This window comes from Haemaphysalis longicornis, unplaced genomic scaffold (assembly GCF_048455015.1).
Source record: "Haemaphysalis longicornis isolate Haplotype H1 unplaced genomic scaffold, Haemaphysalis longicornis Haplotype H1 scaffold_2, whole genome shotgun sequence".
Taxonomy (NCBI): Eukaryota; Metazoa; Arthropoda; class Arachnida; order Ixodida; family Ixodidae; genus Haemaphysalis; species Haemaphysalis longicornis.
In genome coordinates, this window is record NW_027526295.1 from 194,516,140 (window position 1) to 194,529,433 (window position 13,294).

Below are 13,294 nucleotides of genomic sequence, written 5' to 3' on the forward strand. Positions count from 1 at the left end.
ACCCGGAATTGAGAATCTGAGGCCCATCTCCCTCACTTCGTGTGCGGGAAAGGTATTGGAACATGTCCTAAACAACAGGTGGCAAAGGTTCCTAGAAGACCGGAACATGTACCCGCACACGATGCTAGGGTTTCGAGAGAAGCTCAGCACGCAAGACGCCATGCTGCTAATCCAGCACGAAGCCATGGACACCACCACAGTCAACACCGGGGACAACCGCGCCATCCTCGGCCTAGACCTACAGAGCGCCTTTGACAAGGTACGCCACTCTGCGATCCTGGCTCAAGTCAACAGACTGGGGCTCGGAGAGAGGACCTACAACTACATCAGGGACTTTCTGTCACACCGCACGCTGATGCTACAGATTGGAAACCTACAACTGGAAGAGCGGAAGCTGGGCAGCATCGGCACTCCGCAAGGCGCAGTCATCTCACCATTTCTCTTCAACCTGGTGATGATTGGAGTCGCCGAACGCCTGAACCAGCTCCCTCAAGTCCCCGCAGGGGTGCCTACTGCCGTAGGCACTTGGTGTCTTGCAACACCACGGACCCGAGCACATGTGGGTTGGACCCACCCACGTCCCGGCTGTGCGTGGCTTTGCCGTGTCCGGGGAAAAGGGGAACCTGGTGGCTGAGCCAAAGTTGGGGTTGTTTTGGACCTTTACGGCCCCCCAGCAGCGGCAACACGCCACTTCGGCCCCTGCTTCTCGCAGACGGTGCCCCCGGTCTGACCCGCCCGGGGGGAATCAGCCAGTCGCCTTTTCCTGTCCTCCTCTCAGCTCTTTCTCTTTCCTATTTCCTTTCCTAACACTGTCCTGTCATCTCATTTCTTCCTTATTTCTAAGTTTTTCCAGGCGGCGAGGGTTAATCCTGTGCAAAGACGTCACCCTCGATCCCGAGCATAGGATTATAGTGGCATGGTACGGCTAGCGTGTTAAGTCACGTTCCCTTGTTGGGCTCGGTGGTGGGCGGCCGGCCTTGCTACCGAATGTACACCATGTATTTATGGCTTCTTTTACCATCCCAAGAAAAACTGATCGGTCCCTGAAAAGGGGCCGCACCGAAGTACTTAGCATCAGAGCAGCTCCACCTGTCGAAACCTTTAACAAATACCTTGTGGTACACTCTGAAGAAAATGTACCCCTAGCAAAAAAATCGGTGTTCCTCATTGCAAAATGCCTCGAGAACATCGTTGGGAAAGACTACCATGCAAAAAAACTTGCCTCAGGTGACCTGCTGGTAGAAGTACAAAGAAAAAACCAAAGTGAAAACCTCCTGAAACAGGACACCCTGGCTCAACTAAAAGTGACGGTCACGCCACATCGTAGCCTAAACACAACCCAAGGCGTCATCTCTGAACGAGAACTACTTCATGAGAATGAAGACGATCTCCTCGAAGGGTTCAAAGACCAAGGCGTAACAGCTGTGCGGAGGATAACTATACGTCGCGCAGGGGAGGAATTCCGAACTAAACACATTGTTTTGACTTTCAACCGTCCAACACTTCCCGAATCGGTCCACGCTGCATTTATTTCCTGTCCAGTGCGTCCATACATACCTAATCCGCGAAGGTGTTTCAAGTGCCAGAAGTATGGCCATGGAACTCTGTCGTGCCGTGGCCGATCCATCTGTGCTCACTGCGCAAGCACTGACCACACCAGTGACGATTGTAACAAGCAACAAGTGAAATGCCCAAACTGCAGTGGACCACACTCTGCCTTCTCACGTGCATGTCCATCATTCAAAAAAGAAAAAGAAATAATCCAACTGAAAGTCACTGAGAACCTAACGTTCCCACAAGCACGCCTGAAGCATGCCTTGCTATCGGGCAAAAGTTACGCAGACGCAGCTCGCCGGGGGGTGGGGCGTCGTCTGGTAGATGCGGGCACCCAGTACAGCGAGGCTGACCTGGTCCCGTCGCAGCCCCCCACTCAGCAGCAGAAAGTCGCTACCGTGGCTTCTGCTGCTGCACTCCGACCTAGTGCTGGGCGAAAGGCCGCCAGCACGACTCCTGTCCAGGTCAGCGATGTTGACCTGGCCTCGTCTCAGGCACCTGTGCAACAGCAGAAGACTGCTCCTGTGGCTACTGCTGTTCCAGCTGTGCCCAGTGCTGCGGCCACGGCCTCTAGCACAAAGTCTGGTTCTGACAATCTTTCAACTTCAGAAACCGCGGTTGAGGCCATGGATGTCTCTCCAAGTACGTCTGCTCCTGAGGCATCACAGGAGCGCCGCGGTGCCACAGGTCGTGGCAAACCGACCAAACCAAAGGCCAGTAAAGTCGCTGCCCCTGGAAATGACCCCAAAACCTAAGTGAACCTGCTCAGAAGGGCCCCGAAACACGGCCTGCTAAAAAGAGGAGAAAAAACATGATCCAGAACATGATCCTTTTTTCTCTTTTGCTCATTTTCATGGCTGCTGAAAGTGTTATGTACTGGAATTGTAGGGGGTTGTTAAGAAATCTAGACGATATTTATGACATCCTCACCAATCACAAACCACAAATACTGTGTCTCCAAGAAACACACCTGCGCCCATCACAGACAAACTTCCTAACACAGTACATTGTTTACCGTAAGGACAGACAAAATTGCATCCAGCCGTCTGGTGGTGTGGCAATAGTACTCCAAAAATCTGTGGCTTGTCAGTACCTCCAGCTACAGACGTCACTCGAAGCTGTAGCTGTCAGAGCCATAGTTTTTGGCAAACTAGTGACAGTTTGCTCTCTCTACATTTCACCCGACTATCGCCTTTCCAACGTTGAATTTGAAAACCTAATCAATGAACTACCTGAACCTTACATCATAACCGGTGATTTTAATGCTCACAACCACATCTGGGGATCTGTGCGAGCCGATGCTCGAGGGCGGCTCATTGAAAGGCTTGTCACGACATCCGGATGTTGCATATTTAATAAGAAACGCCCCACATATTACAATTCCACACACCACACATACTCAGCAATAGACCTTGCAATTGGCTCTGCAATCTTACTGCCTATGCTTGAGTGGAGTGTATTTAACAACCCGTATGGCAGTGATCATTTTCCTGCAAAACTAACTGCTGTAAACAATGACTCTCAAGGCACAGAACCACTTCGAACATTTAAATTACAAGCAGCTGACTGGAAAACATACAAAGAACTTTCCAGGCTACCCCCTACAACAATATGCCATTTAGATGTTGAAGCAGCAAGTTCACTGATTACAGCCCACATTCTTGACTCTGCTCAGAAAAGCATTCCAGAGACTACTTTTAAAACTCTCCCAAAACCCAGACCATGGTGGAATGAGGACTGCGCGCGTGCACGGTCTGTACAGAACAAGGCGTGGGCACTTTTACGCCGCTATCCCACGGCCGATAACCTTCTCAAGTTTAAGCAGGCAAAAGCTAAAGGGAAGCGTACGCGACGTATGGCAAAAAACGAAAGTTGGACCAGGTTTATATCATCTATAAATTCTTATACGGATTGTAGGAAAGTCTGGACTAGAATAAAGAAGCTAAAAGGATACAAGAGTCATCCTATTCCCCTAGTAAGTAGTGTGGGTAACTCAGTAAAAGATCAAGCAGATGCTCTTGGGAAACACTTTGAACATGTGTTCAGTTCTTCACATTATACACAAACATTTTTACAGCATAAGAAGGCAGCAGAGCGTCAGCCCCTTCGTGTGAACCAACGCTCGAATGAGGGATATAATGCTCCATTTACCATGCTTGAATTGATGAGTGCACTCTCGACATGTGGTAAGTCAGCCCCTGGAGCTGACCGAATCAGCTATGACATGATCAGACACCTACACAGTGAAACCCTGCATGCAATACTCTCTCTCTTTAACAAAATATGGCAAACAGGTCGTTTTCCAAGAACATGGAAAGAGGCTATCGTTGTACCGCTTCTAAAAGAAGGAAAAGAATCCTGTCTTGCTGCAAGTTACAGACCCATCGCCTTGACGAGTTGTTTATGTAAGCTGCTCGAAAAAATGATAAATCGGCGACTATTGTACTTTCTCGAGTTTAATGGTCTGTTAGACAAAAATCAGACAGGCTTCAGGTCTGGAAGGTCAACTACAGATAGCCTGGTTGCATTTGAATCATATGTGAAAGACGCCTTCATCCATAAGCAACACTGCTTCTCTGTGTTCTTTGACATGGAGAAGGCATATGATAGAACATGGCGATACGGTATATTGCTAGATTTGCAGTCATTTGGCCTTACTGGTAATATGCTCAACGTTATTAAGGACTATCTCTCTGATCGCACATTTCGTGTTCGTGTGGGTAATGTGCTGTCTAGAACCTTTGTTCAAGAAAATGGTGTACCCCAGGGGGGAGTGCTGAGCTGCGCACTTTTTCTTGTTAAAATGAGTTCACTAAAAAATGTTCTCCCACGAACTGTCTCATACTCCACTTATGTTGATGACATTCAAGTTAGTTTTAAGTCCTGTAATTTATCGATATGTGAACGCCAAATCCAATTAAGTGTCAACAGACTGGTTACATGGGCTGACAAGAACGGGTTTATGTTTAATGCTGATAAAAGTGCGGTTGTGGTATTTTCCAGGCGGCATGGTGTCCATCCCCCTCCTTGTATTACATTACAAGGTCAGCCCATACCAGTAAAAAATGAACACAAGTTTCTGGGTATTTTACTTGACCACAAACTCACATTTATACCGCATATTAAATTACTAAAAATGAAATGCCTGAAAACGATGAACATTTTAAAGGTACTATCGCATCAGTCATGGGGAACGGACACAAAGTGTCTGCTTTCACTTCTAAATAGCCTAGTAAGGTCAAGAATTGACTATGGATGCATTGTATACCAGTCTGCAACCACAACAGCACTGAAAATGTTGGACCCAGTATACAACTTGGGGCTTCGCTTGGCAACAGGTGCATATCGAACAAGCCCCATTCCATCCCTTCACGTTGAATCTAATCAGTGGTGTTTGGAGTACCAGCGCACTTACACAGCTCTGATGTATGCTGCAAAGATTACTTCTATGAAGGAACACCCTTTGAACGCAATTATGAAAAATAACACTACTAATAAACTTTTTGAAAATCGACCATCCATAGCACCACCCTTCCCTTTGGCAGTGTCACGCCTCTCAAAAGACCTACAAGTTCCTCTTGCTGAAGTTTACTGCACCTCCATTCATGAGTTGGTTGCTCCGTGGGACATTTGCCCAATTCAGTGTGACATGTCTTTCAGAGAACTGCAAAAGAAAAATGTGCCAAACTTTGTTATTACTCAGCACTTTCTGTCACTCAGGGACAAATACAAGGCAGCTGAATTCTACACAGATGCCTCGAAGACTTCTGCAGCAGTGTCTTGTGCTGCAATTGGCCCCATATTCACTTTGTCCAAAACAATGAACACGAACACTAGTATATTTACTGCAGAAGCATATGGTATCCTGCTAGCTTTGAACCACATTCTCCAAAACAAAATTAAGAGCTCAGTTGTATACACAGACTCACTGAGTGTTGTTACAAAGCTTTCATCTCTGAAGGCTAGTAAAAACCCAACTTTTAATGCTGTTCTAAGAGCTCTGTACTCGGCTTATAGTCTCAAGCTTGCTGTCACAGTGTGCTGGGTTCCGGGCCACTGTGGCATTGCTGGAAATGAAGCCGCTGACCAAAGTGCTGCAGCTGCTGCCCTTCGTGAAAGCATAGATATTAAGCTGGTTCCATATGAAGACCTCAAACCTTATGTGAGAAGGAAGCTGCGAGAGCACTGGCAACAACAGTGGGATAAAGAAATAAGCAACAAATTACATGTCATTAAACCTAAAATTGAAAAACCTCCCTCTGAGAAACATGCTAGATCAATAGAAGTGGCCTTATGCAGACTTAGAATTGGCCACACACACATCACACACTCATACCTTTTAACAGACGCAAACAAGCCACAGTGCCATCGATGTGGGGGTCAGCTTTCTGTCCTTCATATGCTTATTGAGTGTGACATGTGCATCATTGAAAGGAAACGTCATTTTAATGAAGCTTACACATATAACATTCCCTTGCACCCTTCACTATTTTTATCAAACCATCCAATGTTCCCATACAAAAAAGTTTTTAGTTACCTAGCAGATGTAGACTTTTTAAAATACATATCATATAGACCATAACCTCACCTGTGTTCATTATGTGTTTTAAAACAGCGGTGGAACCTGAGACTTTACACCTTAGGTGCTTGCACTCACTGTTTTATTATGACCCTATACACCATTTATCTTAGTATACTCACTATGCTTTAATTATGGCCCTATACACCAACCCCCTGAGCAAAGTTTTTTAAACTAGTGCCTCCTTTACAAATCTTTATCATCTCTTTCATCATTGTCATGGCGCTCTTTGCCTTTGTCGGCCTTGCGCCATTAAACCCAAAATCATCATCATCATCAGCTCCCTCAAGTCAAGTACACCATCTATGCGGACGACATTACCCTCTGGGTCCCCGGGGGTAGTGACGGCCACATTGAATCCACACTACAAGAGGCAATCGACAACATCGAAGACTGCCTGAAAGTCACGGGACTACGATGCTCTCCGCAGAAATCGGAGTTGCTGATACTACCACCGCCCGGGCGCCTCCGCAAGCGAGCAGCGGAGGACGCCAAAAAGATCCCGCTGCGCACGGGGGACGGCACAGTCATTCCCTACGTGCAAAGCATCAGAGTGCTCGGCATGCACATCGAAGCCAGCCGCAGCAATACAACCGCAATCGACCGCATGGTCACCAAGATGGGGATCGCAACGCGTCTCATCAAACGAATATCTACGCGCAGACAGGGAATGCGAGAAGCTAACCTGCTGCGCCTCTTGCAATCATTTGTCATGAGCCGCGTTACATACGTTGGTGCGTTCCACTACTGGAAACAGCAGGAGAAGGATAGGATCAATGCGGCCATCCGCAAATCCTACAAGGCAGCACTGGGGTTGCTCAACAGCACGAGTAACCAGGCCCTTGCCGAACTGGGGGTACACAACACCCTGGACGAGGTGAGTGAAGCCCAGCGGGTCTCCCAGCTCGAACGCCTCGGTTCCACCAAGACCGGCAGGGCCATCCTCCAGAGGTTGGGCATCAACCCACCTCAAGTTGACCAACATCAAGATAGGATCGTTCCCATAGAGGACGACATCATTCGCAAGATCAAGGTGCTCCCCTTGCCGCGGAACGTCCACCCGGACAGGAACGCGGAGAGGAGAGCGGCGCGAGCCCGAGCGCTCGCCGAGGCACACAACAGGGACGAGGGGGCAGTATACGTGGATGCAGCCAAGCACCGCGACCGCCCCAACACATATGTGGTGGTGGTCGTACGAGCCACCACCGGGGAACTACTGAACGCCTGCAGCATCAAGGCCCGAACGGCCGCGCAGGCAGAGGAGGCTGCCATAGCCCTAGCGCTAGCGAGCAGCCCCACAATCACCACGGTGCTCAGCGACTCGAGGACCGCAGTAGCAAGCTACGCCAGGAACGCCGTGTGCGGGACTGCAGCGAGCCTGCTCCCCGAGCGCAAGGAGACTACAACGCACATCCGCTGGTTCCCCGCACACGTGGGGGGCATTGCGGGTGGCACCGTCAACCGCAACGAGGAGGCGGACGCCATCGCACGCGAGCTCGCGCACCGTGCGGTGCCCCCCTGCCCATCGTCTGCGGCGGAGATCATGGAGCCCCTGACCAACTACGGGGACATCCTTCACTGGCATCGTGCGGGAAGACGCGCCCTGCCCCCACCTCACCCGAGGCTCAAGAGGGGCGAAGCCGTCCTCCTCCGTCAACTACAGACTGGATCCGTGCTGACTCCAGCGCTCGCGCGCCACGTGTGCCCTGGAACTTACGAAAGTGCAGTGTGCAGTGTGTGCGCGTTGGTGACTGCAGACCTGGCCCACATCATGTGGGGATGTGAAAGACACAGTGCAGTGGGGAGCCCAAAAGAGCTACCACCGGACATTATAGGACTCGTGAGCTCGCCCGAATACGAGCGGCAACTGCTGGCAGTCCAGCGGCTCGAGGCTGCTCTGGCCCGGCAAAGGCGAAAAGGAGACCCTCCTTCGGGAGGGGACTCGCCGAGTATCCTGAACCGGTGCCCAGGCATAGCTTCGGGGTCTGCTTAGTACATAGACAGGGGGTGGCGAAGCCCTGCGTGGCCTGACCCGCCTCCCCGCCGGAAATTTTCAATAAATGTCATTTTCTCTCTCTCTCTCGAGCAGCGTATAATTATTTTAATTTTTTTCAATTCCCAGTGCCCTTTGATTCAGTGTCCATTTGGCAAGCGCGCTGTCCGGTTAATGAAGGCTGTCCATCGTCTGCGCACCGAAAAAAATGAGACCGATACATTCGCGGTAATGCATTTAACGTGTTACCAGTGATATACCGCTGTGAATTGAAGTATGGGGTATTTGTTTTATTACACAAAAACCTCCAAATAACGCTTCCACTTGACTTGGAATTAGCAAGGGTAACTAATTAGTAAATTCGTCCCCTACAGAGCAGTGGTGTACGCCGAAGTGCGGGATCAAAGTTGAAACCATCCTCACCCCCTCTCTCGTCTCCCTTTGAAATACCCGAGAACCACTGCATAGTCGTATTAAATTTGATTGACTACGAGGGAAGTTGGGTTTGGAGTTGGGTTAGAGGGAGAAACGACGTTAAAGGAATGTCTTGAGTGTACAATTTAGGTCAAGTCAACCATACGACCTTGAAAATTATTTTATTTATTTATTTATTTATTTATTTATTTATTTATTTATTTTGTTGCAACCATACTTGTGTATTACAGCCGGGGAGTAAAAATGCAAAGAAGACTAAAAAAAGGCAAGTTTGAGCTACGCGAGATCAAAGCGAGATCATTTATTTTCGGCCTCTGCTTAAAAGTGGGGATAATAATGGCTCATAACATGTTGGTAGTATTTGTACGAGTTACGTTGTTGCCCCCTGAACTGCGTTCCATCTCTGTTGCAACCATTTGGTATACAGCGTGTTGAAAAAAATGAATCAGCCCCTATCAAAATGGTTTCGGGGCAACAGTTGGCTTCGTTACGTTCAGTCATTGCATTTTAAGATTTTTTCGTCAGTACAACAATGCACGCGCAATCTTGCAGTTGAATAAAAACTTGTTCTCGCTCTCTGACGCTGGCTCAGCCTTTTTAGTTTGTCTGCCCCTACGCGCATAGAAAAAAAAATCTTGAAATTTTGGCGGCTCGGGCCAAAATTGGTTTGTATAACATTTCAAAATAACGGGGCCTTCGCGTCGCTTCCGTTACTTTCAAATAGTGTGAACACCAAAGCGTGACCTTATTGCGAAATGGCAGTTTAATAGCTCCTCTGATTTGCCCCAGAAAATTGTTCAACGTGGGGCATTTCTTGTTGCAACACCCAGTAGTCCCAGAATTTCCTTCGCGTGCCGTCGATTTTTATCGCATGTTTGCGCAGCTTATTCCTGCGGTGAGCAACAACCACAGCACTTTTGAGGCCTCCGAAAGGTAAACGATAACGCCGTGAGGCATACCACACTGCATGATAACGGCGACCTGTAACAGGCGCCTGACCCCGATGGCAGGAAGCCGCTCCGAAAAGCAGCTGGCAATGCCAGACCCCAGCGGAGTTCCTGTTCGCGCCGCATGCGACAGATGGCGACACCAGTCGTTCTACCAGACGACCCGGCGTTAGAGGCGCGCGCGCGAGCGGGAAGGTAGACGCGTAACGGCAGCAGTGCGCGTTCTCCTTTCTCTCTGATAGTCCGCGGGCCAATAAGGACGCCAGCTTGTCGTGACGTCACGCGTCCCGTTTCTAGTTTTACGTGCTCCCCTCGGCAGGTACACGCAGAAGTCGAACCGACTGCACCTTTCGCGTGGGCCACAAGCCAAGTGGAACGCGGAGCCCGTCTCTCTCGCAGGCTCGTTTGTTTGTGCCAGTTCGCCTGGAGAACGCGCGCGCGCGCGCTCCACAGAGCCGGTTTCCTCTGTTACCTCGCCCAGGAGTGCCGGCGGCTGCAGGGACGCTTGCCTCTGGATACGCACCGTCTGGGTCGTCGCACTGCCGGACTGTTCCTCCGCTCACGGGGACTGTCTCCCAAAGGATTTGCGTCGACTCGTGCTCCGGCCGCTCGTTTTTGGCCGCGCGTCGTCGGCAGGTGGTTTCCTCGGTGGCGGCACGGGCGGGCAGTTTCGCCGCCGCAACCGTGGACTGTGCTTGTGTTGCGCGTCGGGGGGAACCCTCGCTCTCGCAGGAAGGGGAGCCAAGTGCCTATTTCGGCGGCGGCCGTGCGTGAAGCCCGCGCCGCGAGCGTCCCTGTGCGTTTCTCGTCGACAGAGCTTGCAAGGTGTTAGGAGCGCCATGTAGACTGAAAAGCGCGCCAACGCTTGCGTCGAGGATTTGTTACGCCAGAAACAGCGATCGTTTTAGTCGTCGCATAACCAGCCGACAACAGTGGCACCATGTCTTCCTCGTGGCCTCCCATGTTCAACAAGTTCTGGAACAAGAAGTCCGTCACCATCACCGAGTACGACCCCACGTACAAGGTGGTTTACCTAGGCAACGTGCTCACGCCGTGGGCCAAGGGCGAAGGCTGCGTCGACAAGCCGCTGGCCACGCTGTGGAAGAACTACTGCACCAACGTCAAGCAGGACATACACATGAAGCTGACCGTGTGCAACTCGGGCCTCAAGGCCGTCACCAAGGAGCACGGCCTGACGGAGTACTGGGCCAGCCGAATCACGCACTGCACCTCGGTGCTCACGCACCCGAAGATCTTCTGCTGGATATACCGGCACGAAGGGCGGAAGATGAAGCAGGAGCTGCGCTGCCACGCCGTGCTCTGCGTCAAGGAGGAGATGGCCCGCCAGATGACCGCGCAACTCAACCAGAAGCTCGCCGCGGCACTCCAGGAGTTCAAGCGCGAGAAACTGAGCCGGCAGAAAGCGCGGCTCTCGTTGGGCAGCATCTACGAGCAGCCCGCGATGCCCCGACGGAAGCAGATGCTGAGCACGGGATCCAGCAACTTCAGGGCGCCGCTGGAGAGGTCCAGGAGCGCGCCCAAGTTGACGTCGATCGAGGAGGACGAAGAGGACGAAGACTTCGGCGACGAGGACGAGGACCTCATCACCACGGGCTCGGAGCACGAGTCCACGTCGGACGTGGTGACGGACGCCGACCTGGACTCGCTCTCGGACCACTTCATGCTCGGTGTCGGTGTTCGCGAGACGGACTCGGTGGACTCGGACTCGGTGGAGGACATGCCGAACCCGCAGTTGCGGAGGAGGCCGCTAAACTCCATCGACGAGACGGTGGACGAGGAGTCGGATAATGTGTCGGACGAGTCGGGTTACTCGGAAGAGAAAATATGAGTCGTTCGCGTCGGTGTCCCAGTAGCACAGCGTCGGAGCAAACCTCCTCAGGAACTTGTACATAGCGTTGTTGTTGTTGTTGTTACCCACGTTGTCTCCCTTAAAACGGCTGATGACCGACGCTCAGGACAAGTGCGCGTGGAACCGAGTGCGTGTGTGCGTGTGTTCCGAATCGGCAAAGAAAAAAATCATCTCTCATCTCGCGTGGCACCCATTTCTTTGTAAGTACACCAATCACAAGAGACCCCGACCAGTCTCTCACCCATTAGTTTGTCGCGAAAAATGTTCCCTCTTCTGTGTATGTTGTAAGTAGTACTTGTCGTGCCCAGTCTTTTTCTGTTTAGTGATTGACGAATCTCGAATCAGTATTTGAAGGCTCTGCTTGAGCGAAGGTAGAGTTGAAGCATAAGTTCCTCCCGTGGTTGGCGCACACGCCTGGATACGTGTGCCTTCCGAAGGACTCCGTCTCTCGTGGCTAATGTTCGGGCAAGACTGTGTTGCCGCGACATCGCGAGAAGCGCGAGAACAAACTGTGTTTGTTGTGTCGTGTGATTATTTTATTTGGCCCAGTTGGCACCGCCGACTCGGAAGAAGTCATCCCGTTACCGGGAACTGTACAGCATTGAATAAGCGATGATATAATTAAAAGCGTGGATGCTTGTTCATGGCTTACTTCATTTCTCTATTCCTTGTTTCTCGTGCTGCGTAGTCCAGTTGCTCGACTTAAGTCGCAACTTCGGACACACGCACGCGCCTGTTTTTTTTTCGTGATGGTGTACTGGAAAATGTTTATCGAAGTGTCCAGAATGCTAACTATAGAGGGAAGTTGGACACGTTGGTCGCTAACGAAGGAATACGTCGTGCTAGCGAGCATCGAACTGGACCAAGTGAAAGGAGAGACGGAACACACGCGTCTTCGCTTAGTGCTGTTTGATGTCCACTAGCACGATGAATTCCCAAAACGCTACTCACAAACCTCACATAAGGTGTGGTGGGGTCTTACTCAGCGGGCGAATACGTGGGAATCTTCTAAATACTGCGTGTTTGTTGTTTAACCCTTGCTTGGTGCAAACGAAAGTGGTTTCGCTTGACCGGAAATCGGTTCACGTGGACCAGCAATTCGGTGTCGTACTCGGGCAGCCCCATTTTGTGACGTGACGCCAGTTAAAGAACGTTTCAATTAATCGCGCGTGATGTGAGCAACGGAAATTGCAAAACTCCGCGCAAAAAGTATACTATACAGCAAAAAAAAAAAAAGACTAATCCAAGATAGGGTGTGGTGAATGGGCAAATATTAGGTCGCCGAACAGTAAAGGAGTTCACTTTTGTCCATTGCCTTTTTCACATGCGAGTTAACCAAATGTTGTTGCGGAGCTGCTGTTATCGTCATGGCATTATGCACTCGGAACTGAGACGAACGGGAATTCAGCTAGATGCACAAGCTTCGCAAGAACCGCAACTATGGATGTGCACGACGAATAACGCAGAGAAGACCTCGGCTTTCACGTCAAATTATGGCTGAGCAGATTCCTAGACACTATCTACAATCAGGCGAGTCAGCAAACGTAAAATAAAGTAAATAAATGAAACTAGGTAAAATATACGTGAACGGAACTCACATAATGAAGGAACCACATGCCCCCCCAATACCCTAACCACCCTCTTTAAGTGAATGTAGATATCAAAAAAGGAGGCCAACGCTTTCTGTCCAGTACCCAGTTGTAAATAGAAATAACAAAAAAATAGGCGTTTGTTGGGTTGCGTGCCCCTCATACGCAACGCGTAGCCTATTGGACGACTACACTGTGTTACTTGCACACCGAACGCGTGAGCAAAGAGAGCCATTATATACGAGTGCGGAAGTTACCGCAGCATTCTTTAGCTTTTTTTTTTTTTTTTCGCCGCGCTCTTCAATACACGTTTGGCACATTTAGCCC

At 50.3% G+C, this 13,294-nt stretch overlaps 1 protein-coding gene across 1 annotated transcript; it reads left to right on the forward strand.

The window, feature by feature from the left end:
• Positions 1–9,817: 9,817 nt before the first annotated feature.
• On the forward strand, positions 9,818–12,030 carry LOC144169733 (protein FAM43A). Its single transcript, XM_077699057.1, has one exon. It carries the CDS (start codon positions 10,449–10,451, stop codon positions 11,355–11,357), a length of 909 nt encoding a protein of 302 aa, XP_077555183.1. The 5' UTR covers positions 9,818–10,448; the 3' UTR covers positions 11,358–12,030.
• Positions 12,031–13,294: the final 1,264 nt, after the last annotated feature.

Coding starts and splice junctions, on each gene's coding strand:
- LOC144169733 (XM_077699057.1), top strand. CDS start 10,449: ATGTCTTCCTCGTGGCCTCCCATGTTCAACAAGTTCTGGAACAAGAAG.